Here is a 27,105-nt window from a genome sequence, read left to right on the forward strand (position 1 = left end):
ACATACCAACTCTTGCGGGCCTGTGGAAGTCTATGGTAAGAATGGAAAACATTCTGCCTTCTTCAAATCTCTACCAGATCAAAATTGCAAAGAACAGGATGCTTTGCTATGTCACATCGAGTAGAAAAAAAAATACCCTTTTGTATTGACAGCCACATGTGAAAACATGGAGGATCTGCAAGAGTACTCTAAATTCCTGCTTGTTTTACACCCAAAAAATCTTTCCTAAACAGCTGACTCCAAGTCACCTAGAATGGTCCCCTTGCTCATTAAAAAGGCTTTCTATGCCTCTATCCCTTAGTATGCTGAGAAGCAAAAGGTTACAGGTATATCTGGGCAAATAAGCCCATGTTCAGGGCCAGATGACCACCATTCTTCCTAAGTATTACTGTCATCTAAACTCAGTGCAGTAAGATTTTTAATCCATGTGACCATCCATTCTACCAGGCAAGTGCTACAGCTAGTTTCCGTATCAACAGCTCCATATCGACTTTCAGCTTTCCTCCTTGATATCCAGTCCCCAAAGGCTAGCATGCCTAGCATATATTATGTACAGAAAGTCTGGTGAGATTCCTCCTTACAACAAAAAGCTGGGAATGTTCAAGATCAGCAATAGCCGTTTTACTGCCTCATCTCCCTCTCTGCTGACAGACTGGCATATGCTTCAGACTCCTTTGCCTCTACTACCAGAATTCACTTTCTCTCTTTCACATCTCCAGCCTGACTGGATTTAAAAAACTTTCTCCATGAGCTTCATCATGCACACAGACTTTGCTCATCGTTGTATTTAACAAAACTCTTTTCAAATATCAATCCAAAATATTTTTCACTTTGCACATTTGATCTCCTTCACTCTGCAGTAACTCAGTTCTGGGATTTCCAGCCTGTGGTCCACATAATACTTTTAAAGGCTGTATGAGAAGTGAGAAGCTACTGCAAAAAGTGTACCAGGTGTCCATAGTCCTAAGTGGTACCTGATGTGCACTGGAAACTAGTTGCCTGAACATCAAAAACTCAGATCCAGCTTAGTTCCCATATGTAAGCGTTGTTCCCGATTTTAGTGTGACTACCCCAGATAACAACAGGAAACAGAATTTGGAATTGATCAACTAATACTTAGCTGCCAGTGAACTAGAAACTTTTATGAAAGTACAAAAGCTACTGCTGTGTTCTGCATATTGGTATATATTCTGACCACAATTTTTTTTCCCCAATCCACTTGGACGCGTTTCTCCGCATTTTCAACTGATCCAGATTCAAACTTCCCCTGTGCCAGACCGTTCCATCAGTGCTTCCATATCCTGCTGTTCTCTCCTCTTTTACTTTCTTTTCAGAAAGAGAAGTCATCCTACTAGAGGTCAGCATTTTAATCTCTGGAAGGAGACTTACTTCAAATGGAGGTACTGTTATGCTGGAACATACTAATGACGTGTGCAACTATAATTCTTTGATGATGTCTAGATCAGTGTTCTCCAAAGAGGAGTGCATGTTCCCCAGGGGGGGGGGGGGGCAAGACAATCCATAAGGCTGCAGGAAGAAAACGTTTTTTGCACCATTAATAAATACAATTAAATAAATGTTTAAAATAGTGCTCATTTCATCTTTATCGCATCCTTTTTTAATTTCTGGTTTTGTGTATGTTTTATAATGTACATAGTAGTACATGTATATAACTTATAAATAAACATATATTGGGGTGCACGCTCAAAATGTTTTTTACTGATAGGGATGTGCAATCAGAAACTTTGAGAGACCACTGGTCTAGATAACTGAAGAGGTGGGTGAAACTACTAGCTGTTAGCCACTAAGTCAGAAATATTATATACTTTGCGTTCCCCACTTTCTCCCACTTTCAAAAAGAATTTTAATTGTTGGTGCTTTGAACATTTTTTGTATCTTGAGATATATGAAGTCTCCATAAAGAACACTGTCCTTTACTATCATGGTGTTTCTAAGGCATCTATCATTTAATCTATATGGTGCTCTATAAATACCATTACACAGTAATTAATATCTACATTAAGAGTCACAGAAGAGAATAATGGATCTGGTTTTTGGCTTTTCCTGGTTTAGAGCTTTTACTTAGTATTTCCAAGTTTGGGACTGAGTATTTGGGTGCCTGAGAACATTTTGCACTTTTACTTTGTTCCTTTATCAGTATCTTCTCTCTCCCTTACATAAAAATCTTTTAACATTACGTAGGAACAAATTTTTCTTAAGTGTTATGTAAAGACATTTCGGTATCTCCATTAATAAGAAGTCCTTAAATCCTTTTCATTATATTGTAATGGGCTAATGACTGGTACAAACCTAAGACGCAATTTATCTTCTGTACTTACCAGTTTGGATTTACTGATATGACTAGTTAAACTGATCAAAAAAAGGCCAGGATTCAGAAACAGAGGGGAAAGTCTCGAAGAGGCTTTTTATATATAGGAAACTTCATACGAGAATTTTGAAAAATTTATCTAGATTAATTTGAATAAGTGTGCACCATTGTGCCCTACCGGACAAAATTAGAGTGATTTAAGGATACAATTTAGACTTAATGCCAAACCTATTTATTTGTTATAGGTGAATCCCTGCTGTTGTCCCTAAATCTCAAGTAACCATCACGTACCACGTGAAAATTCTGAGTTCTTAAAGTGTCATTACAGCATGAAGCTGGCTGCTTATTACTTGCATTTGTAAACTATGCTCCTTGCACAAAAAGAATGCAAGTTGACAATACTAGGATAGAAGTTCTCCACACTCAAAGGGGTACCAGGCTTTAGAGTCAAAGGAACCAACATTTGATGTGAAATGTTAAATGTATGTATACACACGTTATTTCAGTTATCACCAAGTAGCATTGTGATAAAATACTCAAGAACATTTCAAGAAGAGACCTATATGTACGAGAATCACCCCAAAAGTAGCATTAGATAGCAGGTGGGCAAAAAAGGAAGTAGTAAAAAAACCAGATGGGGTCTCAGCCCATGAAGTCCACTGGCTGACAGTAAGGATGCTTTTTATCTTCATAAAATAAAATTCCATAGGTAAAGACTGCAGAATCTTCCTCATTTATTCCTTGGTTTTTAAACCAGGTTAAAACAAATATGTCACCAATGGCATAACTATGACTGATCTTCCTGTGGGGCGGAGAAATGGACAGACTAGACAAATTCCCTCCAGCCTTATTTTCCAGTACCCTTAAGATGTGGCAATTTTGGTGAAGTTTAATTTTTTAAGGCATATACTGTGCCTTATAGAGGCAGTGGGGAAACTGGAATGTTGAATCAAAGATCAGAATTAGGACATCAGGTAACCAAACACCAAATCGGACAGATCAATGCGTCTACTGTACTGCAGCTAGTCTTTTGATGGTTAGAATTCTGTAAGTTAGACTCACCATTCAAAGGGGCAGTTCAGGGACTCTGCCTCTCTCCTCCGTCCCCCTTACTTCAGTTAATATTTTGCAATCCATTTCTCCCAGTACTGGAGGTTTCTCAGGTCACAGTCTCATGAGTTTCTTCTGCTGCTGCTGCCACCTACCAGTTTTATTACTCTGTTGCAGCAGAGGGGCATATAGAAGAAGTTCTTGTTCAGCACGCATATAATCATCATCCTTTGTCTAAGATGTCATGGCTTATTCAAGTTCTACAACACTTCCCCATACACTAGGCAAAGCACTGGGCACAACCAAGATCAATACAAGGCTTTGAAAGCCATTCCATAAAGAGGAAGGAGCATGATCTGAAAAACAACCTTTCAAGCAACATTAAATATTAAGACATTAACTTCTGGAGAATGCAGTAAATTTTGATCAACTCTCCCCACCAAAGATTATCTGCAGACACTGCAAAGAACTAGGACTGTCCTTCTTTCAAGAAAATCTTCACGTAATATATATAAAAGCAGGTTAGAGATGCAAAACTGTGAGCCAACATGAATTTGTTCAACAAATTTGAGGAAATTTTTTTAGACATTACAAACCCACAAATCTCTCCCCCAAAAAGACACCCAACCACATGCCTGAAAGTGTTACACCCGTGTCCTATAGCAGCTGATGCACAAAAATATACACAAATAAAGGAATAGGCCTGCCCAGTGCTGAGACGCAAGAAGTGGGTGTGTCTGAAAGGAAAAAGCATTGGAAACATAAGTATAACAGGTCTGTAAAATTATCTTGCAAGTAAAATTATGACACAAATTATATACTCAATTATACCAGTGAAATTGGATATCACTCCACTGACTTTCACAGAGCGATTCCAGGCTTATCTCAGTCTAATTGAGAGCAAAAGTTGGCTCTAAAATTATTCCTTCCCACCTTAATTTGAAGCTGCAATTTATGGTATTGCTGATAAATTTGCTGTGTTTCAGGAAAATATAAATTGAGAATATGAAAAGTAGACTATTTTATGATGATACAGAAGAGTTATTAATGTACACAGAAAAAAGGCTGGAACAAGTGCTAATTCTTTACAGATGTCATGGGAAATAAAATACTGCATCAGGAAACTTTGAAGCCTGTCTGAAGGCTCATACTCTTCCACTTTGAATGGTATTCCAATTGTCTGATATTTACCTCTGTGAGTAAAATACAGATTCTCCTCCTTAGACGAAGTAAAAAGCACTTTTAAGTGGTTTGAGATTAAGGAGGGAGTTACCAGAGAAGGATAAAGTGTACAAGTACTTAGATATAGCAGTAAGGTCACCATAAAACATGTCACCCCATCCTCCACAAACAGAAATAACCAGCCCCACAGCCTTATTCTTTAGCACACATATTTTCCCATCTGTCCTCTTTACAGGATCCCGCTCTACTGAATTTTAATAGATTTAATTTAATGTTCTTAGTACTAGTTTTTCATACCTATCGACTCCTAATTGATGCAGTTATATTTTATGTTCATTTGGCAAATGGAAAGCATCGTATCTTTCAAAAACCTAAGCTAAAATAGAACACTTGGAGACAAACTACCTTGAAGTGATAAAGAGGAGTGGAATTAACGTATTACAAAACTATCCCTCATATACTTACATGAGGGGACTCACTTTTGTCTCACCTGAGTAAAGCAAAGGACAATGACCCTTAAAGGTCAACATGTATAAGGAGGGGTAATAAAGAAGAAAAGTAGGGTTTTCTCTAAATATCACTGTTAAAGAAATCATTCAAGAAGTTTCACCAAAATGAACTGATGGGAAGAAAGGAAGGCAGACAAGTTAGCAAACTTATGAAGGTTACAGTAAGAGCAGAAAAGAGTCAATTTACCTGACAACAGGTCGGTTTTGGATGTCACCAAACTGCTGCGTTTACCATTTTACCCGCTTGCATTACTGGGGGGAAAAGTTTAGGAAGGAACATTCTCAAGGACTTTTCATAAGTTCTCACTCTCGCCATCGGAAAGGGGAGAAGGGAAGGTTTTCTCTGGATTGTTTGACTTTTTTGGCTCCTGAAAAGTTTTGCAAAGAACAGTAACAAAGTGTGAACTGTTAGAACACATTTCTGTAAAAAAAGGGAGAATAAGTCACACAAAATAGAGCAACAACAAATCCCACCCGAAATCCGTGCATCTAATTTGTGTCATCGGTTTAAACAAATAAACAAAACAAAAACTTTTCAACTCAAATTGGAAATGTGAGAGGCTTGGAGACTTCCAACAGCAGGCCAAGATCCACCATCAGAATGCTCCAAAAGTCACCCTCAAAGGTTAAGAAAGACTTAAAGAAATAAAACAAAGGAAAAGGCAGCAAACATCTGGTTATAAATCCTGCAGTGTTCAGTTTAAAACAATTCCTAGAACAGTGAAAAAATTAAAAATGAAAAAAGACAGTAGCAACAGAAGTTACCTGTCCGAGCACCTACTATTCCAAAGAGAGAACAGGAGTGGGTCGTGTGTCTCACACCAGCCATAAAGCCCATAAACCTTCTCAAAAAGAGTGAGCCATGAGAAAGATACTGCACATGCGATTTGTTTTTAAAGTCTCTCTAAGCCCTTAAGGTCCCTTATGTATTTAACTGACAGATTTTTGCAATAAGGGGGAGAAAAGATTTAGCAAACGTCACTGGTTTCATTTGTTGGATTTTGAAGTCCAGTATAACATCTGAAGAAATATCTCCTTTGTGTCTGACGTACACGATGTTCCAGAGGTTATTTCCTGAGTAAGTATCACACTTGAAATATAGCACACGAAGTGGGAGAAAATGCTCCAAGAGCGACCATCAGCTCAGAACAAAATGTTAACAGTCCACATATGCATCAAGCACTGACGCTATGTTACGGATGAGGTGTTGTAACATTCCAAGAAAAGATTTTATAAAACACGTTAAAGCATTAAATACAAGGTTTAAGATACAATCCGTACATTGACACAGCAACACATCAATTATAAACATGGTAAGTTGAACAGAAGAAAATCTCCGGTGTTACAAAGAAACAAATTTCATCGGATGTAGTTTAAGAGACTTATTCTTGCAAACGAGAGTTTCTAACTGGCTCTTCCAAACATTAAAATATACAAAAATAGTTGTATCACCATCAGCTGTATTAGCACTATTGTAACCCAGCACTACGTTGACCATTTTTTCAGCACATGCTTCCAAACCCACATACGGAGGTAGTGTTAGTGCAACTGTATGAAAGTTTAGCACGTGTTTTTCAGCATATGGAACTGAAGGAAATACAGTGTATAGAGCTGACATCTGTAAAGTTCACCTTCAATGGGAAACACTGCCTGGTTACCACAGGCTAGATTTGTGTTTTTTTCCTTTAAGTAAAAGGAAGACACTCCCCCTCGCACCCCCAAGCCCATTCTATACATTTCACTATTTCAGGAGCAATGGGTAAGTAGGGAGTAAATACATGAGACAAGTGTGCCCATTTGTAGCAATGAACCCTCAAGCAAGGTTTTCATGCAGTATCAATACCCAATGTCCAAACAAATGTACATGATGTTTCAAATCCTGTCTCCCTCCCTGACCACTATGAATAGACTTCTCTCCAAACTAGCAATGGAAGCACCAACCAGACGAGCATCTTATCCCAAGGGAGCCAAACTGTAAATCTCTCAATCCGCTGTTTGTCTTTCAAAAAATCTCATGTTTACTTCACAAGTTTTACTACTGTGAGGTGTAACCTGCACATTCTGAAAGGGTGATAAAATTGTAAAGTTCCTGTGAGCTGCAAAATACTATGGAGACTCAAAAAACAGTCCAGAATGTTCAGTTACCAGTTCTTTCCTCTAAAAGATGTTTCCTGTGATAGAAATAGCAAGGTCCCACTATACCAACTAGCATGTTTACTCCCCTGCTGTTATTCCACATGTGCTCAATGTGTGCCACAGCTGAAAAGGGAAGGATTGACCCTATCAGCCTCTCAAGGAGTGCAGACACCTACCAGTAAAAAGGAAAAGAAAAAGAAGACAAAAAAAAAAGGGGGGGGGGGGGGCGCGGGGGGAAAGGAACACCACCACCCAAATTCCACTTAGATAAACAAGCAAGGAGAGAAGAGCCCTGGAAGAGACAGTTTACTGCTCAGTGACTAGAAAATTAGGTTTCTTTCATGTTCTATGGTTCTGCAGCTCTTCATGGAAGTTAAAGACCTTTATATTCTTCAGGTGTAACCTGTGCGCTTGAAGGCTCAGGAAGAAAGATTTGAAAATACCTTTACTGCTGAAGCTCCTGTTGTTGCCGGACCAGCTGGTCCGCTCTCCTGCTTAACACCAACAGTCAACCTTTCACTTGATTTTAATAATAATATTTAATTCTACAAAAAAAAGCCATTTTATTACATTCCTTTTAAAATAAAAAAACCAAACTGTACAAAGAAGCATGATCAAACCTCCATAAAGCAGGTTAATACTGTTCTGTTTATTGCCTCTTGAAGACTCTCTGCATAGTGTCCGTGAGTTGTGTTTAAGGTCCAAGTGAAGGTAAAACAGCAGAGCAGCAGAGAGGTGAGGAAGGGCCACAGAGGTGGGCAGTGCAGAGCCTCAGAGGGTACATGGGACATGCTCCATTAAAGTATCCAGAAAACAGCAGCATTGCACACACACAACCCCCCTCCAAACAAACCCTATTTTCACAAGATTATTTTTCAATTGTAAACGTTTTACTTTTTTTTTTTTTTTAAAAAAGAGGCTTATCTTTATATATATCTCTCTCTCTCTCTATCTATAGTTCCAGGGCTTTATGAACCCAGAGAATGAGAAAGGAATGAAAAGGGAGGAAGAGAAGGAGGAGGAAAAGGAGGGGGAAGATAGGGACTGAAAAATGGACTCAGTATCTGTTTTGGTTATCTGTCTTCCAAAACAGCTCAAGGCTAATGAGAAAATGCACAGCCAGAAGGACTAAGGAAAATCAGGCAGCCTGGAAAAAAATTAGGAGCTAAACAGCCAAAACCCGAAAAGAAATAAAGCAAAGCAAATGCACACACACAAACACACACAAGTGTGTGCACTCACACCACACACACGTAAGGGTCCAGGATCAATTTGTTAATTGTTTGTGGACCTAGGTTATATATTTTATTTTTTTTAATTCTGGCTGAGCTCTCTTTTTTTTTTTTTTTTTTTTTTAAATTTTTATTTTTTAAATCTGCTGCATGTTTCCCAAAGCTAAGAATTGAGTATTTCTCCCCAGCTATACTCTTTGGATTTCTGCCAACATCAGCTTTTATGTTCAGTGGGGAAAAAGTAAGCCTGGTAAGTATTGTATGAACTGCAGCTTTATTCTAAAGTACCTCTAGATGTCTAATCACTTTTAACCAACTTTTCCCTCCTCCACACCTTACCATGTTTCCCCCCCAAGAAAAGCAAAAAATAAAAACAAAACAAAAAAACACCCCACCAACGTACAGGCTTTAACTCAGTGTTTTCTTAACATACAGTCTGCAGTGTTTTCACTTTGGCCACCGTTAAAGATGCAGGCATAGAGAAGGGAGTGTTGGACTAGCATGTATTAAAGAAAAAGGAACATTAACATTGCAGATCTCTCTCAGAAAGACTAAAACACTAACAAATACAAGTCGATGCACGTTTGCTTTAAACTAGTGTAATTCTTTTTCACATTGGATTAAACATTATTTTGTATACCAAACATTACAGTGCTGTTTATCTCCTCCAATCATGCAAAAAATAGTTAAAACGTGCCACTTCTGCCACAAATAGAATATGACCAATTCCCCTACATACCTTCCAAAATCAGGATTTGAAATGAGAAAAACACAAGTACTAAAATCCTCCTTCAAAAGCTTTATAAATATAGACACAAAGCTGCCAATTAATACCAAGACGGCACAAATTATAGATTTATACAGAAAGCTCACGTTAAGTCAACTGACACTTCTCTCGGCCTCATCATTTGAAAGGCCATATCCTGCAAGGTCAGAAAGTGATGACTTTAAAAGGATCCTGAACTTACAGCTCCCATCTACAAGAGCAGGAACAGTAGGTGTCCAGGAACTTTGAAATACCTGGTATTTAACACCTTCAACTCATGTTGAGAATTTCAGGCACTCGGCAATTTACAGGATCAAGCCTTACAGAGGTAGAAGAGACTTAACTGGTGCAGTAATTCACAGAAGTTTCTAGAGAGCTGCCAGACAGCCTTCTGAAAATCTTCAAGTGTGAATCATGCTTCAATGCTTGCCTGTGAACACACATGAATTGCAGTATGTCTGCAGACCAAAGCAGCATCCAAATAAAATTCCCACTTAGGTTGTGAACTGAGCATCTTCATTAGAAAACTGATGCTGAAGAATGAACACAATTTTATGTTCTGCAAAAAAGTAGGGGCAGCAATCACTGCACACGTGCCTTTTACTTTGCGCTCTTGATTGACACCCCCCCCCTTTCCTCATTCCTCTGAGCTTCTCCGATAAACAGCATTGCAAGTTGGTTTAAAAAAAAATTTACAAGAGAGAGTTCTGTTGGTCATCTATTTACATGTGGCATCACTCCACAAGAAGTTTGATCTCATTGGCTAATAGCTGGTTCATGTTGAATAGAGCCCCCGGGAGCTTGGTGAGCAACTCTCTCTCCGTGGTCTCAGGGTCGCTGTCGACAGAGCTGGAGCTAGCACTCATATTGTCGACAGCGGCACTAGCTGGAGGGCCCAGCTCTGGCTCGCTAGTCTCGCTTGCCGTGGACACCACAGAGAGCAAGGACATGCGCCGCGTCAAGCGACCGGGGGTAAGGAGAGAAGCGGCATAGTCCGCTATGATACCAGCTACATCTAGATTACAAGCCTTGTCAAAGGCAATGAAACCTACATTTGCATTGGCCTCGCAGACGTAGAATGAACCGTCGTCCTTCATCAGCAGGTCAATGCCGCACACGTCCATCCCCAGGATGTTTGACACTTGGACTGCCAACTGCTTGCCTTGTTCACTCAGTGAGCACATCATCCCTACACCACCTGGAAAAAGTGAAAAAAAACTTGCTGTCTGTAGTCTGGTCACAGGTGACTGACATCCTTCTCAACTGGTTGGTGCTTTTTGTTTGGGAAGCTCCAAAACGAGCCTGCAAGCATACTGCTGATGACTCAGAAAGCAACCTCCTTTCCACAGTGACTACTAATGAACTTGAAGCCGCAGCAGGATTTCAAAAGATTCCAACCTGCCAAAGGCAGGTCAAGATAGTGACTTGTTTAAAAAACAGTTAAGTGCTGACTTTTTAGTCAAGAAAGATATCATACATTTTTATGATCCTGGGATATTAAAAAGATGACCTAACAAACCGTCCTTGTTCCTTCTAAGGTAGAGGCTTTCCATACATATTTGTAAGTTATTACAAGAAATCTTTCAGCAAAATTAAACCAAGTGTTCCTGATAGGACTACAGCTCTAACAGATATAATTGAGGGCAACAGGGGTTAAGACATTATCACCTGCTCATGTCCCCCTCAGCTTGCTATCGTAGATTACTGTCTCTAAAGCAAGAATTAGGGAACATTTGTGTCTGAGCCTCAGCTGGTCCAATTCACAGTCCATCATCTAACTATTAACTGACTCAGACTTCATCTATCACAACACTTAAGTCTAAAAAAAAAAAAACCCCACTACACCACACAAAACACCAAACCAAACGAACAATAACAAACCAAAAAACATTTGGCAGAAAAATCTTTCAGGCTATATTTCCTCAGCATCAAGTAGCAACTAAAACCTCACAGGCATTTTGACTAACCAAAACTGTACTACACATGAACAAGTTTTATCCCATCCCTGCTCAGGTTCAGAACAGTTTCAGCCAGGCAACCTCAATCCTCCTTCCTCCTTCTACCCTCAGAACCCCCCTGTCCTACACCCAAAGCTATGCAGAAACTCAGTTCGGAGTATACTACAATCAATGCAGCAACCTTCCTCTTCCTCCCAGACACGGCCTTCAGGGGAAAAGGTTGCAGGGAGGAGCCAGACAGACTTAAGGCAGCACAGCAGCTGCACAACGCAATCTGTTTACTGCCTTCAACAGTTTCCTCCCTTAACACTCTCTTCTACCCTCTTGCGAACTGGCTGTCTCCTCCACCTCCCTCAGTCTCATCTTCTGTCTTCCTTCTTTTTCTGTTTCTCTTAACAGGATGAAACAAACGATAACATGGCATTAGCATGACACTGCCACTACCACATCAGTTGCTCCATTTGTGTTCTTAGAACTTTCCCCTCCTTTTCATCCGTCCTATTCATCTAATACTCTGGGCAGACATTGTCTCTCCTCCTGTGTTTGCTCAACACACATCTCACTTAATCTTCACTCTCGTTTTTCCTCTGTAAACCCCCAACAGTAAGCGCAATTAATACAAAGTAAAACCTGCAGCTTATTTCAGTTGGGTTTGTGATTTTTCAATTGGATTGAAAAATTCTGATCAAAACTATGAACAATGCTTTTCCTACCAAGTGAGCAGTTACTCTGCATCCTTCCATCTGTTGAGCAGCGGAGCATGGTGCCCACCACACGGCCTCCTACTACGATGACACGTACATCCTTGCCATGGGACTCTTTAACGTATTTTTGAAATAAGTAAGGGGCATCATGACGGATCAAATGGCTTAGGTCTGCCAAATGGTGCTTGTCTCGTGCCAGGAACACAGCTTTACCTGTATGAAGAAAAGAACATCAGAAGATTGGAAGAAGCTACTGATTTGAGCTGCGTCAATGATTCAGCGCATAAAAATAAAACCTCTGACCAGTATGCTGCCCATTCTTACAGGCCCCATCTGTAGCTTATACCCATTTACAAATTCTTCTGTGGACATCAGTGTTCTGCTGTTTCAGTGCTTCTAAGTGTTCAAGTACTGACTGAGAGAGTTGAGGAGCCATATGGGGGGGGGGGGCAGGGGGAGAAAGAAAAAGAAAACAGCTTTAGATAAAGGAGGTGGTCTTGTAATTTCAACTCCTTTTGGTACAAGTCCTTAATGAGAGAAAAAAGGAAGAAATGCTTAAAGAGCAGCAGACATTTAATTAATAACACAGTTTTGTTCATCCAAGAGGACTGGACCTGCAGCCTACAGCTTTGACACACAGGAACCAGTGACATGAAACTGTTAAACACCAGGCAGCTAAGAACTCTGAAGTCGCTAGTGTGCCACTGCAGAACCAACCACTTCCCCGTTGGTAAGTTGCTGAGAGCTGCTCTTCCCAATACTTACAAGAGCTCACAACTCCAGAATGAGGCTTTGCAGTGGAACAACTACATTCAGAGGAAAACACCAGACTCCACAGAGTATCCAAGATAATTTAGCAGAAGATTCCAGCAAGACATAAAATGAATGGAATGTACTACAATTTTGAAAAAAACTCTTTAGAAACCACTAGCTTTTCTCCCAAGCAAACATCTCAAGGACTTGGTTTCGTTTAACCTAAAACATGTCATTTCATTCCCCTTCATTTCTAGAGCACACCAAAGCCTTCTTTGTTCTTTTCCAATTTTACTAATACTGATCAAAGTCACTCCTGAATCAGACTCTACCACTTTCCATCTCATTTCTAGTCTCACAAGATGGCATCCCTTTCCATCTTTAGCTACATTTCCCAACTCCCTTTCCCCTTTCTTAAGGACTCTTTTATGTGTCATATTAGATTTACGTTTTGCAATAAGGCTGCACAATTTTTTTTGTGGCAGAATTGTCACTCAATTATGCTACAATGTTAACAGCGTACAAACATCAATTGATAAACTGCCTATCTTAACTAAGGGAACAGAAATGCAGCAGTAGCAGAACTAGGAGAAATAATGTGTGAAGAAGAATTCCACCAAGTGCTCCAAAGCCAAACTGGAGCAGCCTCTGCTTCATCAGGATTTAAGGTCTCCATAACACAGAACACAGCTTGAGGAACATGGAGTTTCTCATCACAGAGTATCAGAATGTAGGCTTAAAAATCATGACAAGAAAGCAAAAACCTCCATGTGCTTTCTCCCATTCCCAACTTTAGCTCTCCTACAGGCACTTAATAATCCTATTGTAATCCTAAAATGGGATAGGAAGAATGATGCCGTGGAGAGGAACTACTTAGTTCTTGGGAATTATGCAGCATCATAACATCTTGGCAAAAGTAAGATTGGCACATTTGCTGAAGCAGCAAACTACACAGAAAATGGGCCTAGAGGAGTATGACATTTATTCATCAGCCAGTACCTATCACCATGTTTGCCTGGTTTTTTTAAATACAATTTGCAAATGGCTGCTCTTCAATTAGTTTGAAAAAGTTTCCCCAACTGTCTTAATGTGAAAGGATATGTACCATTCATAAATTTGCATTAAAATGCCTGGAATTTAAAGTGCTATAAAGCAAAACTTGTAAACAGAGATTTATATGAATTCTGGCTAAAAAGGGGAGAAGAAAGTCAATAGCTGCAAACTCTGTAATTATTTAGTAGATGTACAAGAGGCAGTGTCAAGACAAATCCACTGTGTCAGATACTCCACAGCTGTCAAATTCAGCTTGCTGCAAAGTCAAACTCCAACTTGGCTTTGTAGCTCCACAACCACTTTAAAACCCTATAAACAGATATTACTGCCAACACAAGCAGGTCTGATCTTCCTCTGCCCCAGTCTTTTGCTCTCACTCTTCCATTACATCAACACAAGCATTTGTGCGAGTAAATGATAATTCATGTAAGGAATTAATCCAAGTAAAAATAACCCATCTAGATTCATCCAACATCAGTTCCTGAATCCATTTACTACATGGCTACAGAAACACTCATGACAGCAGAACAGATGCACCAGAGCAGCACAGAGTGGGAACAAACCGATGGACAATAAGAACGAAGAAGTCGTATATTTCTGTTATGCTTTTGTTTAAGGTAACTGCTGGTTTATGTGCTTAAACTTCGGTTTCAGTCTCTTTTTACTTCTAGTATTTATTAAATTGGTTTTAAAGTAAATTAAAAACAGTGCAACCTCCTCTGTAAATAACCTCTGAAATTGATTTTAAACCTGGTTTCCTTTAGTATATCACCATCTAACATTAAACAAAATTGCTGTATTGTTTCATATTCAACACTTAAAACAAAAGACTGGTAACAGAACAATTTAATCTGAACCTGCTGTATTATCACCAGCACTGTCAGAGATATTTTTCTGAAAAACAGAGATCCAGTTTGTCAAACAATACATGAGATTTTATTTAAGTCAGAATCCTAATTATAGACAAAGTCAAGTAGGAAAAGTCAAATTAAGACTGTGTGAACTAAGATTTCATTTCTTATGCCCATTTAGAAACATCCCTAAAATCCATGTAGGCTTCCCTCTACCTCCCTAAAGCCAGACCTTCCATTATTCCAGTTCAAAGCTCTCCTCACAGAAGTCACCAATGCACTGTAATTTTGAACCCCTATCCCCCCTGCTATTGCAAGACTAGGTTCTACTAAAACTGCTTCCCAGCATTGCAGCCTACTCAACATTCAGAAGTCGAAGTGTGGTAGAATTCAGATGTACTGCAAGGAAGTCCAACACCTAATACAAGACCTTCTTAACTATCATCCCTTGACGAGACAAAATCTTAAGAGTGCTGCTCAGAATACTCCTTGCCCTTACCCCTGACCTCACACCCACCTCGGTGACCCCGTGTGTTCTTCACCACCATAGGGAACTCCAGCACTTCCGCCTCATCAATCATTTTGGCAAAATTCTCATGACCACCTGGCAAAAAGAAAACCAACAACATTATGTGCCACCAATCTGATGTGGCCAAATTGGGGATGTAATTGCCATACATTCCTCCCACCCTTACAGCTTAGATAATGCAGAAAAAACTATCAGTTAAGAGGAACTTGGTCATGGAGCATGATCAGACTTTCAAAGTGTTTGTAATCTGTGGGATACTAACTCCTACTTCTTTTGAAATGGAAGACACAAGTTGACAAAGGCCTCTTGATCGCAACCCCAAAAGGCTCAATCCAATCTTCCAAATCTGAATGCCCCAATTCTACCATCTTGTTCCATTTTATCCCTTTTACTTTTATTAACTCCCACCTTTTCAAATGTCTAGCAGGAAAATAACACAGACGTTACACCAGTAACAGTTCCATCCAAACCACTAACCAGGAAAGCAACATGGAATACAAAGACAAGGCATAATCCAGAGAGCAGCAACAACCCAAATCTTGTCACTCCACCTCCCCCCTTTCCAAGGCTTAAGTCTCCTGCATCTCATTGTCCCTATTTCCTGAAGTAGTACTTCAACCTTTTCATCTCATCGCATCTGTAAGGACCTTAGAGAGTAGCTTTTAATGACCATTCACATGATTATGGTTGATATTTCAAGGTTACTTGAGTTCATTTCAATTCACAGAAGGCTGACCACAGTACAAGAAATACGGAAGAGAAAGTCAGCAGACAAAGGGATGAGACTCCTCTAACAGCATGTGCAGTACATCGCAGAAGTCAAGCCAAGACACTGGTCACAAAGCCAGCAGCAGCCATCACTACCCTGCCATGGATTTTAATGTGTGTCATGGAATAACGTCATTCAGCACATCCTGTTTTTCTTGGCAAAGCCAGCTCTCACTGATTACTTGATACTTGTGTTAAAAAAAAGAAAGAAAGAAAAGAGGAAAAAAAAAAAGGTCATGCTTCTGTCAAATTCCAAAGGCAGGCATTAAAACAAGTGGCAGGGAGTTACGACCAGAGATGTTCTGCAATTACCCCATCATTCGTGGTCTCCCATTCCCCTCCAAAAAATTAAAAACTCATTCCTTTCTCAAAGAGCTAGAGCAACCACATCTATAAAGAAAGGGTATGTTTCTTCTCAAATGTGTTCTCACAGTAATTGATGGAAAAAATGGTAATTCATAGTAATTGGTGGAAACCCATGTTTTTGTGTTTGTCAAGTTTGTCTGTCTTTGACAAGTTCCCATTACAAAAGCCTATTGGTGCAACCACACAAAGGGGAGGAAAGCACTGGTATTTCCCAAGAAGGAAAGGAAGGCTGAGAGGTATCTCCAATTCTTTAATGTATTGTAATTAAAAGCAGAAATAGCATCAGGGTAGCTCAGACAAATGGTTCCTCTAATCTAGCACTCTGTCAGGAACCACGGACTCCAGAAGCAGGCACAAGAAACATTAATAATTAACTGTTCTGGTGGGAAACAAACGCCAAACAATTGTTAGAAGTTGAACACGAGGGCCTGTACTCTTTTTGTCCTTTCACAATAACTAATATATTTGCAGATATTTTTATTCATATAGAAGTTTCATCTACTTTCAGGTATTACCAAAGTCTAGATCTTTATAGTATCCTATGACATTTAGTTCCCCAAGTTCTTGTCTGTTGTTTCGGGCAACTGGAAAAGAGTTCAAAGTGTTTTAGTAGTAACAGCCAAAGTTAGTTGCTTGGGAGGCTGAGGTACTCTTCCCAAAGCATCACAGCTAATCAACAAAGCCAAAAACAGAATCTGAGTGTTGTGACTTTAATTTCCTTTTCTGGCTACTGAACGCTTATCTGTGGAACTAGCCTCATGCTACTTAATTCTCTGGATTTCCAAAACTTGACTCATATCTTTTGCACTGCAAAAGCATAAGTTATGGTAGGCAACTATGCTATCCTTTTGATCCAAAAGCCTTACCATATGAAAAAGTGTCTGGAAGAGGCACACCATGACCAGCAAGTTCTTGAAACGTCCAGAACTTGTTGACACAGTTGAGGATGGCTTGGGGACGATTCATCAATCGACAGCCCATCTTCTCTAGGTGGCGAAGGACTGTGATATCGCTGTCACTCTGGACCCAAGGTGTTGGTACACGCACAACCACCACTTGTGGGTAAGCAGTAATGAGCTCCCCATTCACCCGGAGACCTAAAGAAGGAAGAGAAAAACATCCCAATCAACTGCAAGGTCTTCAGGTGAAGGTAAACAGGCAAAGAAATACTGCACTATATGTGATCACAACAGAGATACCAGACTTCAACAGGGAGTGTTAAAACAGCGCAGCTCTCCCTAAAAAGTTATCTTGTCAGTTGTGCTGTTTCATACATGTCACTCTTAACCCACTTAAAGCTAGGATTAGGCAAAGAACAGACTGTATTAGGGCACACAATCTTGGGCTCCTTCCTAGGATGAAGGATTTCTTTTAATAGGTTGACACATCACCCTTTCTATGGGTGTCAGCTGCACACTACATTCACAACAGCAGTATCAACAGGTCAGGAGGTTCCTGCCTCCTACTCCTCGTTCTTGTCTACATGATACAGTTCATACCTTTCCAAGTCCCAGCTGTATTGATCCCCCTGTTTGTAGTATCACGTTACACAACATATCGCCGAAGTAACAGAGATTAGATATGACCCTTTAAAAAAAATATTTTTAACACAGGTAATTTCAATAATCTGATTTATACTAAGTAAGTACTCAGAAATAACTTTATCAACTAACAGGGCAGCACACCATGACATTAAGGCAGGAACTAGAAGGAAAGCCAAGCTTCGCCACCAAGACCAATGTATTACTCAATCACGACCTATAGTTTTACTGACTATGTCTCTGAAAAAGAAACACTGAAAGATAGGCTGCAGGAATGGGAATACGATAGGATTGAACGGGAAGGCATCAAGCTTGATGAAGACAGTCTGGCATCTGAGGATGGGAAAAGACAAATATGATTTGATATTCACTTTATTTGCCTTATGTTCAAAGTAAAACTTTCTGACTTCAGCATAAAATACACAGCTCACACTGCTGTCAGCACCTTAAGGGTTAAAAAAAGACAGAAGGTGAGTTGAGAAATCACAGTGCATCTGCGTTTCTGTGCCTATGAAAGGCCAGCTGTAACTATTCAGATCTAGCCCAAATTAATTACCTGATTAGCTCTATTCCAAAGATGTTATTTTTCAAATACAGGCTTGCATCTACTCAACCTGAAGACACATATTGCCAGGCAATATATCACATTTCAAGCTTCACCTGAATTAGGGGGGGGGGGGTGTCCCCCTCTCTGTACTTCCCCTTTTCTTCTCCCAACCAGGATGTATTTTAGAGCTTGCCTTAAATATAGTGAAGCAACCACCTAACTCCCAAAATGGAAGTAGAAATATGCTGCCCAGTCCTCAGGACACAGAACCGGACTCTGGAAAGGCCAAAACAGAGCCATATCCAATACAAATCCCTTTTTCCAATCCCCATTGCCATAATTGCACAGATGAGAAAACATAAGCAGACGGGTGCTCTGGCTGCTCACCTCATTAGCACCAAGCGCTGCCGCATTGCAGCTGACATGACTTGCGTGTTTAAGCAAGCAGGCTTCAGACACACACACACCATTTTATAAAGGCACCTCAAGCAAGATTAAAAACAAGACACTGCTAAAAACCTAAGCAGAACATGAACATCAGGAAAAGGACTACTATCTCCTTTAGCCAGAAAAGGAGTACAGATTCAGCAAGTGAAAGATTTAACTTATTAGTCAGATTCCACCTTACACATGTATTTTCTCATTTAGGTGCATGCCCAATTACATCGATTTTTTGCCACTGTAATTGCATGCATGTCCTGATCCACATGCACGCTGTGTAACCATCATTTTAAAAAGGACTGCATTTTCTACAGACCCCCAAAATTGCCACTGTATCTTTGTTGTAAACCAAAACTACATAGTTTTCTAATTCATAATCTCTCAGAGTCTATTTTGTTGTTTTGCTTTAAAGTCACACCACATGCTGAAGTTTTGCACCATGGAGTCTCGAAAAGAAAAACAGCAGTTTGAGGAGATGCATATGCCTCACCTGGAATTCTCCTCAATACCTGCATTAGACTTGACTCTTAGACTGGTGTAAATTCAGCCAGGCCACCATCCCCCCCGGAGTGACTTTGGAAGTACAATGATGTTATCAACAGAACAATCTACGCTTTTGTTCCAGATTCAATCATTTTCTCTGATCTGGATACTGTTCTCCCCAGAACAAAAAAAAATTCTCTCCCCTCATAGAAGTCAGTTTACAAACAAAGAGAAGAGCTACTCAATGAAATGTATAATTTGAATCACTACTACTGACATGCGCCATAAAAATTAGCTGCAGTCTCCCAGCAACACAGTGCTGCAAACAGAAGCAGCTTTATTACAGTAAAAAGGAGAGCCAGATTCTGCCATTTTGGAACAAGCTTGTATTCAGCATTCCATCTGAGACCCAGCAGTTAACAATCAGGTTAATGGTCATTATTGCTGAGTGGCCTGATAAAATAATATTTATTCACTGTGATGTGCTGAAAGCAGTAACACAGAAGATATTAACGCATACAATTAATTTCTTTTCCAAAGAAACAATTCATGAATGCAAAGAGGGAGAAAGGAAAAAAAGATATCTTACAGAGATGTTACTTGAAGAGTGGTTAAGAGGTAATCAAACTTTTTTTTTTTAAATGGAGATGAACTCTCTTTCCTTTGCAGTAATACTACCATCCTGGTCCCAGAACAGTAGCAGTGAGTTACATTCACGGTTGCCTGTGGACAATGAACCAACCTCACAAACACGCAGAAGGCAGATCATACAGAAGTACCTTGACAAATAACAAGTTGGTCCATTTGTTGGCTTTCTCAGTGGATGCCCGTGACATTGCAGACACAGCAAACAGACAGCTATACAGTCCTTTGAAGTACCAATACCGAGAGCCAGGAAAGGGAGATTTCACACTTATCTATTACTATGAACTTTCCCAACATATAACAACCATTTACCAGTGCCTGGGGAACAATTTCTTAGGTTATCATAAAACATTTGGGTATTCTTTGGCCCTATGAGATAAAGACTCCTGAATTGGAATATCACACTATAAAAACAGATGTAAATCCTACACTTGAACAAGACCTATTCTTTCATTCAGTACCAGCTTTCTTTGTTCTTCCTCTGCAACATGAAACTCTCCAAAATGGAATATGGTAGACCTTTAACATTATACACCAAACATCACAGTATTCAGATGAAAGTGGAAAAGGAATTTTTGCAATGAGAACTGTAATCACCTGGGAATGAACTTGACCACATCCCTCAAAGAAAGCCGAAAAGACTTGTTTCTCTCAAGGACAGCTCAAAGCAGCAGCACATGATAGAACTGAGTGGGTAAATGCATGATTCCTCATCAGCTGGACCAACCAGTCCTGCTGCTTTTCATTCCCAAAGAACAGCAGGTGAGCTTAAAGTGCAAAGTAGCTGGTCTCTGCTAAAAAAAAGCTTATTTTGACCCAAACAGATTAGAAGCCATCACATGAACCTGTGAAGTCCAGAGAAAATGGCCACACCATTAAACTCTAGTGAAGACAGAAGAAAGAGGCAGAAACTTCTGCTGTTGCCCGTGAGATCAGAAGACATGTATCTATACCCTAGGAAAGTTTGAGACAGTAACATCTAACATGGCAGAGCCTATTTGCATAGCAACATACTCAAGATGACAGTTCCTCCTGACAACCTGATTTAGTACAATTTTAGGGTGGATGCACATACTTTGGAAAAAACACAAAATTCTGGAACTTCCCAGCCCTCATTCATGCACGGGGGTTTTTTAGTACCTTCTGTCTTCTTTCCTATGACAAATTTATCTCACAATCGCTATTTCTCAATTAAAAAGCCTCACTCTTAAGAGAGTTATCATTTAGGTGGCACACATTCCAAATGAAATGCCTCAAAATACAGACACACAAACAAAACTGAGTTATCCTGACTTAACAAGTTGCTGCCCATCAGCTAAGACTCCTAAGCTGACTATGTGCTTGTTCCCACCCTACAGCAAAACACAAGACAAAATGCTTGGCCTTAAGCCTCAGTGAAGGGATTCAGCAATAATGAATCTCACTACACAACTGGGACAAGCTAAGTGCCCAAATACAGGCATTGTAACAATATCCCATAAAGCTTGCAAGCTGAACACACTTCTGCAAGTCAATCACAACCACAGCCAGAGTATGTAAATTCTTAAACTGCAGCCTCACACCTTTTACAACCCATCAGAACTGGTGCTTCATCTACCCAGTTATCCTACTTTCTTGTACTCTAGAAACTCTAAGAAGCACTTCTGCATTGATGGCATTATGGATGGCTAAAAAGGATTGAGATTTCAAGAAACTGTGCAGCTTCTGAACATCTTAATTCACACCCAAGCAGCATTCTACATTGCCAGACATTTTTGAAACTCATTCTATTCAGTTTGCACTCTACACAAATCCCTTCCAGTCTCTACAAGAATCAATTCATCAGCAGATTAATAGCTAGTGCAAAGCAGTATCTCACGTCCAGTTTGCATGTTATGAACAATTGTACTTTCAGCTGAAACAATGCAAATGTTTTCACAGAAGGAACATAGTTTCAGGAGATAGGTCTAAAAATCTCAAAGATTTGCAAAATCTTTGCAAAAATAATTACAGAGCTTTTATAGCTCTCATTATAGCAAACAGCAAGCATTTTTAACAAAAAATAAATCTCAGTAGTATCAAATAAAAAGTATTTTCATTCCAAATTGTAATTTTGGAAAACAGTCAAAAAAAAGCAAACTGAGTCACCAAGACCATGAAGTACTTAGGACTCAAATTCAGGTCTTCAAGTACAGCATGTGACCATAAGAACCATAGCCAACTTCTTCAATAAAATGGTATGATACAAAGCTAAACGCTTAAAGCTTTAATACACAAGCAGAAGGAGATCTGGGTAGGCTTACATGTAAATCAAATTACTGATATCAAGCTTCTACTTTTATACAATTTGAATCATCAGTATTAATTGATAGACTACGATAGATGAAAAGACTAAAGTAGCTGGAAATGTCAGAAGTTATGGCCTGGGGAAGAAACCCAAAGGACATTGACATAAGAGTAACAAAGAAGAAACTTTCTCAGGGAGAAATACTACATTTACATTTACTTCTATATGTACATTAGAAAAACCTAAATCAGTAAACAGGTTTCCATGATGAAAAACACCAAGCCTTTCAATCTGCGCCTGAAGACAACTGATAACTGCCTTGCTACCCATGGAAGTTCATAACCTATCATATCACGTTTCTGACCAAATGGATCAAAGGAGCAGGAATGATGCACAAAAGGTGGGTTTGCAGAAGTTCCCTATTCAGTGCTGCCATGAATCCAGCAACATAAAACATTCTAGTCGTTAAGCCTTCTTCTTTCAAACTGACTTCCAAATGTATACATTTCACAGAATTTATGTGAGAACTGTGTGACTATGAAGTACCCAAACATGACAACAAAGTTTAATTATCCCTTGTAGAGCATGGATAGCTACGAAAGAAATCCTCACCTCTGCAGCCACAGCTGCCACAAGCAGCCACTTCTCAGAAGAAGAATTTTAATTCAGTGACTGCCTCAGTCTTTGGCAAAACCCCTAATAAATGCCAACTGCTCTGAAATATGCAAGTAAAACAAAGCAGGAAAAAAGTGTTTCAGTATTCAGACAGATCCAGTATGTGGAATACATTTCTAACAGGCATAGCATACAAGTGGAATAATGCATGGTCATCGTGCATGCAGCATTCCAGAAAATAAAATTTGAATCAAATTTTCAAAAAGCACTAAACATACACCAGCTCCCATCACATTCCCAACAGGAGCTAACAGGGACTGAGAACTTCCAAAAACATTACACAGATTTTTCCTGAGAGATCTGTATGCTATCCTGAAAGTCTCCAGCTCTCTCAACTTCGTTATACCAATTTATTCATCCATCCATCCATCCATGGAGTTGCTAACGTTTCCCAAATGAACAGTCACTCAGCAAGCAGGCTATAATGAATTCAACTTATTCAGCTGGGAAAAACAGGCTAGCCTTCCATCACACAAACCTTTCCTCATATTTTGAGGGCATCACATTCTGCTACCTGCTCTTCCCAATTAACCAGTTGTTCTAACAAAAAAAATCACGGAATTTTTCTACAAACCTAGTCTCACTCCTGTTCTCAAAACAGTGCATTACTATTTCTGGCTCATTCATCCTCCCGCTACCTGTCAGCCACAAGACACTGCATAATACTTGTGTTAAACTTCTAAAGTGTTCAATAATTACTTACAGTTTACTCGCAGAGAATTAAATGTGTTTCATCCTAATTGCCATATAAAAGCAAGCTTCAAGTTCAAAAGGGAAATACCTCAAACTTTAACAGCTGATTACTGGCAATAACAAGATATACGTTCCTTCACCAAACTCAAACACAACTAGATCTCTCAAATTTTTAAAACTCAGCATACTTCGAACATACGTTCTGCCAAGAGAGTGGCAGAATTTAGCAATAATTAACAAAAGTAGAATTAACATTAACTAAATACTATTCTATACCTCAGAAGCTTGCTGCACTATGTTGATTTAACTTCACATATCTATCTTACAAAACAACTGTAAACAACATAAATTCCCATAAATTGGGTGATACGTAGTAAAGTATAGCACTTTAAATGCAATTTTATTTAAACTAGAACTTAACCTTTGGAGAGCAGCTAAGCACTGAATTTTTAGAAATCCACCGATTCATTAACACCAAACTAAACTTCCCCCTTTGGAGTTGCACAGGCATTTTCTCCTCTGCATCACTTACCACCTGACAGCCACAGTTTATTAGTTTGAACACTAAGTTGTCACAATTTCTCCAAAATTTCACTTCCATGCAAAAGCCCTTTTGGTATCTAGTCTTACCAAGCTATTTTTTACTCTAGTGTACACAGAAACAGATTTCTACAATAGTTCTGTGCTGGGTGTTTTAAGTTCATGTTCTCTCCCTTCCTCTCCTACGTACTGTTTTTTCAAACCAAATTGACAAGTGCTGGCATTTAACCCTGTGGGTTTAATAAGACCTCAGTCTCCTTCTCCACACAAACTTAACCAAAAAGGCTTTCTCACCAGGATACACTTCCATAGCTCAGCAGTTCCAATAAAATCACACATAACAGAGACAAAACTGATCTCTCTAGACTAGTACTACACCATTCTATTCTGAAACAGAGAACAGAGAAATAAAAAGGTGCATTCAGCTTCAACTTGTAAATTCCTAATGCAAGCATTGTGAAAACTTTCACAAAAGGCCACTGCTGCAGCTCCAAACAGAAAGCAAGCAGGTACCCGAGTTAAACCAGCTCTACTTCATGTCCCTTCCTGGACTCAGAGGACCTCTTCCCTTCCCCAGGAAGAACACGAAATCGTTCTCAGAAATGCACGGGCTATTGAAAATGGTGAAAAACTTGGGAAGGACGACGATGCTCAAAGTGATTGTTATGGCCATTCTGGATGAGGGGTTCTTTTCAGGCACAAGGGGAAACAGGACCAGATGCCTATATGCGTACCTCACTAAATCAATTCTAAGCAGAGTGATTATGGCTAGATCTGTGTTTCTGAGCTATATTTCTAGTCACAGTACATTGTTTGCTTATAATCCCATACCACAAGCATTCTTCAGAGTCATGCATAAATGTGAAGTGAATGGACCCAAATATAAAAACATATGTAAAAGCTATATTACAAACACAAATTAATTCTAGACCACCATCTTGCTCTGAGAATTGATTTTATGGTAGGTATATAAACATGGAAACTATACTGAAATCATGTTAGAGCCTTAGCTACCATTATCATATGTATATAAACACTCACACAATTAAGAAACTTCGCATCACTAACAAAAAAATACATTTCCAGAGACTACTTAAAAGACATTCAAACAAGTATAGAAATAAATATACAGTATTTTAGCCCTATTCCCAAGCATGGATGCTTTAGTGATGTAACTGTTAAGATGCATTTTAAATGGAGTATTGTTAAAAAAAAAACAACAAAACAACCTGTAAAGAAAAATGCCACATAAGGGGAACCAAAAGTCATTAAACAAAACAAAACAGTGTTGGAAAAGATGTGATTTAAAACACCTTGAAAAGTCAATTTCTGCTTTTCCCACTGAGTTTATTTAAAGTTCTCACATATTGGCTTTTCTAATTTGCTCCTGGGCAAAGTTAGAAGAATTTTAAATATTTTCCATAGCAGAAATTCAAAAGAAAAAAAATATTCAGGATGAGATCCATTTAAATTTACTGAAATTAAAAGTGAAGTGTGCTGTTCATCAAAGTTTTATATGATTTGGATTATAACAAAGCAAAGTCTCTCACAGCTCAAGTTAATGACTCTGAGTGCAAGGGAGATGGTTTTGACTTGAATGTTGCAAAAAGGTCCTCCAATTCTTATACAACTATACGCATGCACACATGCTATAAGCAGTGATTAGATTGTCTTTTGTCTATTAGATTTCCCATCAAAGCTCTCAATGAATGTAACGATTCTTCATATTAAGAGCAAGCTCAGGCTCACAAACAGGATTTATGTATCTTGCCCTCACTTACTATGTGCCTTTAAAACGTACTTCTAGCAACTGCACTACAAATACTTCCTTTCTTGTTTTTACATGTAAAAAAACAAAAAACCTTGGGTTTCATGATCAGTTTAAGCTGATCTGATCTAAGCCAGAGTTGACATACATGAGGTCAATCTTGTCTTTTACCACACTACCAGCAATGTGCTCCCATCATCTCTCCTTTGTCCAGGTGTAAGTGACCAAGAGGAAGCCAACGGGGGGGGGGGGGGGGGGGGGGGGGGGGGGGCAGTATTGAGTTTTCAGCTTACCATAGCTTTGCAGTTGTTAATATCAACATTGTGAAAAAACAAATAAGACATGATGAAAGGGAGAACAACACTGCTACTTTGAGTAATAGAAAGTTATTAAATTAGCATAAGCCAAAAAAAAAGTGAAGCTAACTTTGGGGTGAGGTTTCACAAGGCAGCTGAGAGAACAAACTTATCACCGAAACCGAAGGAGGCAGTCTCACTGCCCTGTTCTGACCATACAGTTCCACTCTCCTTTGGTCCATTTCTGGCACTTGTCTCATCCTCTCAATGAGTTAGGTCAGATAGCTACATTTGCAGAGCACCATTCAGGGTTTTTTGCACTGTAACTTACCCAAGACATTTGTGAGGCAAGACCTCAGTTAACCAGATCCCATACTGCAAGAGCAAAGAGTGGGTTTGCACAGACAAGGACAGGTGAGGAGTAAGACAGACTGCCTTTTGGGCAGTGGAAGTCCAATCAGTTCTAACATCTGACAAATCACCACACTTGGACACAAACACTATAAATCAGCACAAGTCAGCACTGCCACCAAAAGAAACAGTCCTGCTCTTTTGCTATTGCAACTGCTGCTTCCAAATCCCACGATGCCTCTCCACTTTACCTGCAAAAGTATTTGCACACCTACATGATGACCTGAACCCACAGGACAGAGAAGGCAGCACAGAAACAAAAACATGTAGGTAAGAATAATAGGGAAAGCTTTCCTCTACTTCTTTCAGTGTCATCTTAAAATTTTCTGCATCTTAAAATCTTTCACATGACTTCTGAAGTAGACCAGGATTTTAGAGATTGTTTGGATTAGCAACAACAGGTTCATCAGCCACTGCTACTAACAAGCTTGTTGCAGCATGCTTAAAGTAACTTTAGCTTTCTTGAAGGAATCTCAGTCAAAAACAGAAAAAACCAGACAATCTAACCTTAGTAAGAAGTAAAAAAAGGATGGAAAAAATTATTGACCAGAAGAAAAAGAGAACTACAAATGCAAAATACAAAAGGTAACAGGGGAAAAGCAACATTTAAGAA

General features: G+C 39.3%; 1 protein-coding gene across 2 annotated transcripts in view; it reads right to left on the reverse strand.

Moving 5' to 3' along the window:
- Positions 1–7,835: 7,835 nt before the first annotated feature.
- The window catches only part of RIMKLB (ribosomal modification protein rimK like family member B), a 48,205-nt gene continuing 28,935 nt past the window's right edge, over positions 7,836–27,105 (reverse strand). The window contains exons 4-7 of one of the 2 annotated variants that reach the window (XM_076345850.1): positions 17,053–17,283; positions 15,041–15,127; positions 11,876–12,079; positions 7,836–10,402 (exon numbers count right to left, since the gene is read on the reverse strand). In XM_076345850.1, the coding sequence (XP_076201965.1) occupies positions 9,939–10,402; positions 11,876–12,079; positions 15,041–15,127; positions 17,053–17,283 (986 nt within the window). In that variant the 3' untranslated portion in view covers positions 7,836–9,938. The remainder of the gene's footprint in view (positions 10,403–11,875; positions 12,080–15,040; positions 15,128–17,052; positions 17,284–27,105) is intronic. The other variant, XM_076345856.1, reaches the window with a different exon arrangement.

This window comes from Aptenodytes patagonicus, chromosome 1, assembly GCF_965638725.1.
Source record: "Aptenodytes patagonicus chromosome 1, bAptPat1.pri.cur, whole genome shotgun sequence".
Classification (NCBI taxonomy): domain Eukaryota; kingdom Metazoa; phylum Chordata; class Aves; order Sphenisciformes; family Spheniscidae; genus Aptenodytes; species Aptenodytes patagonicus.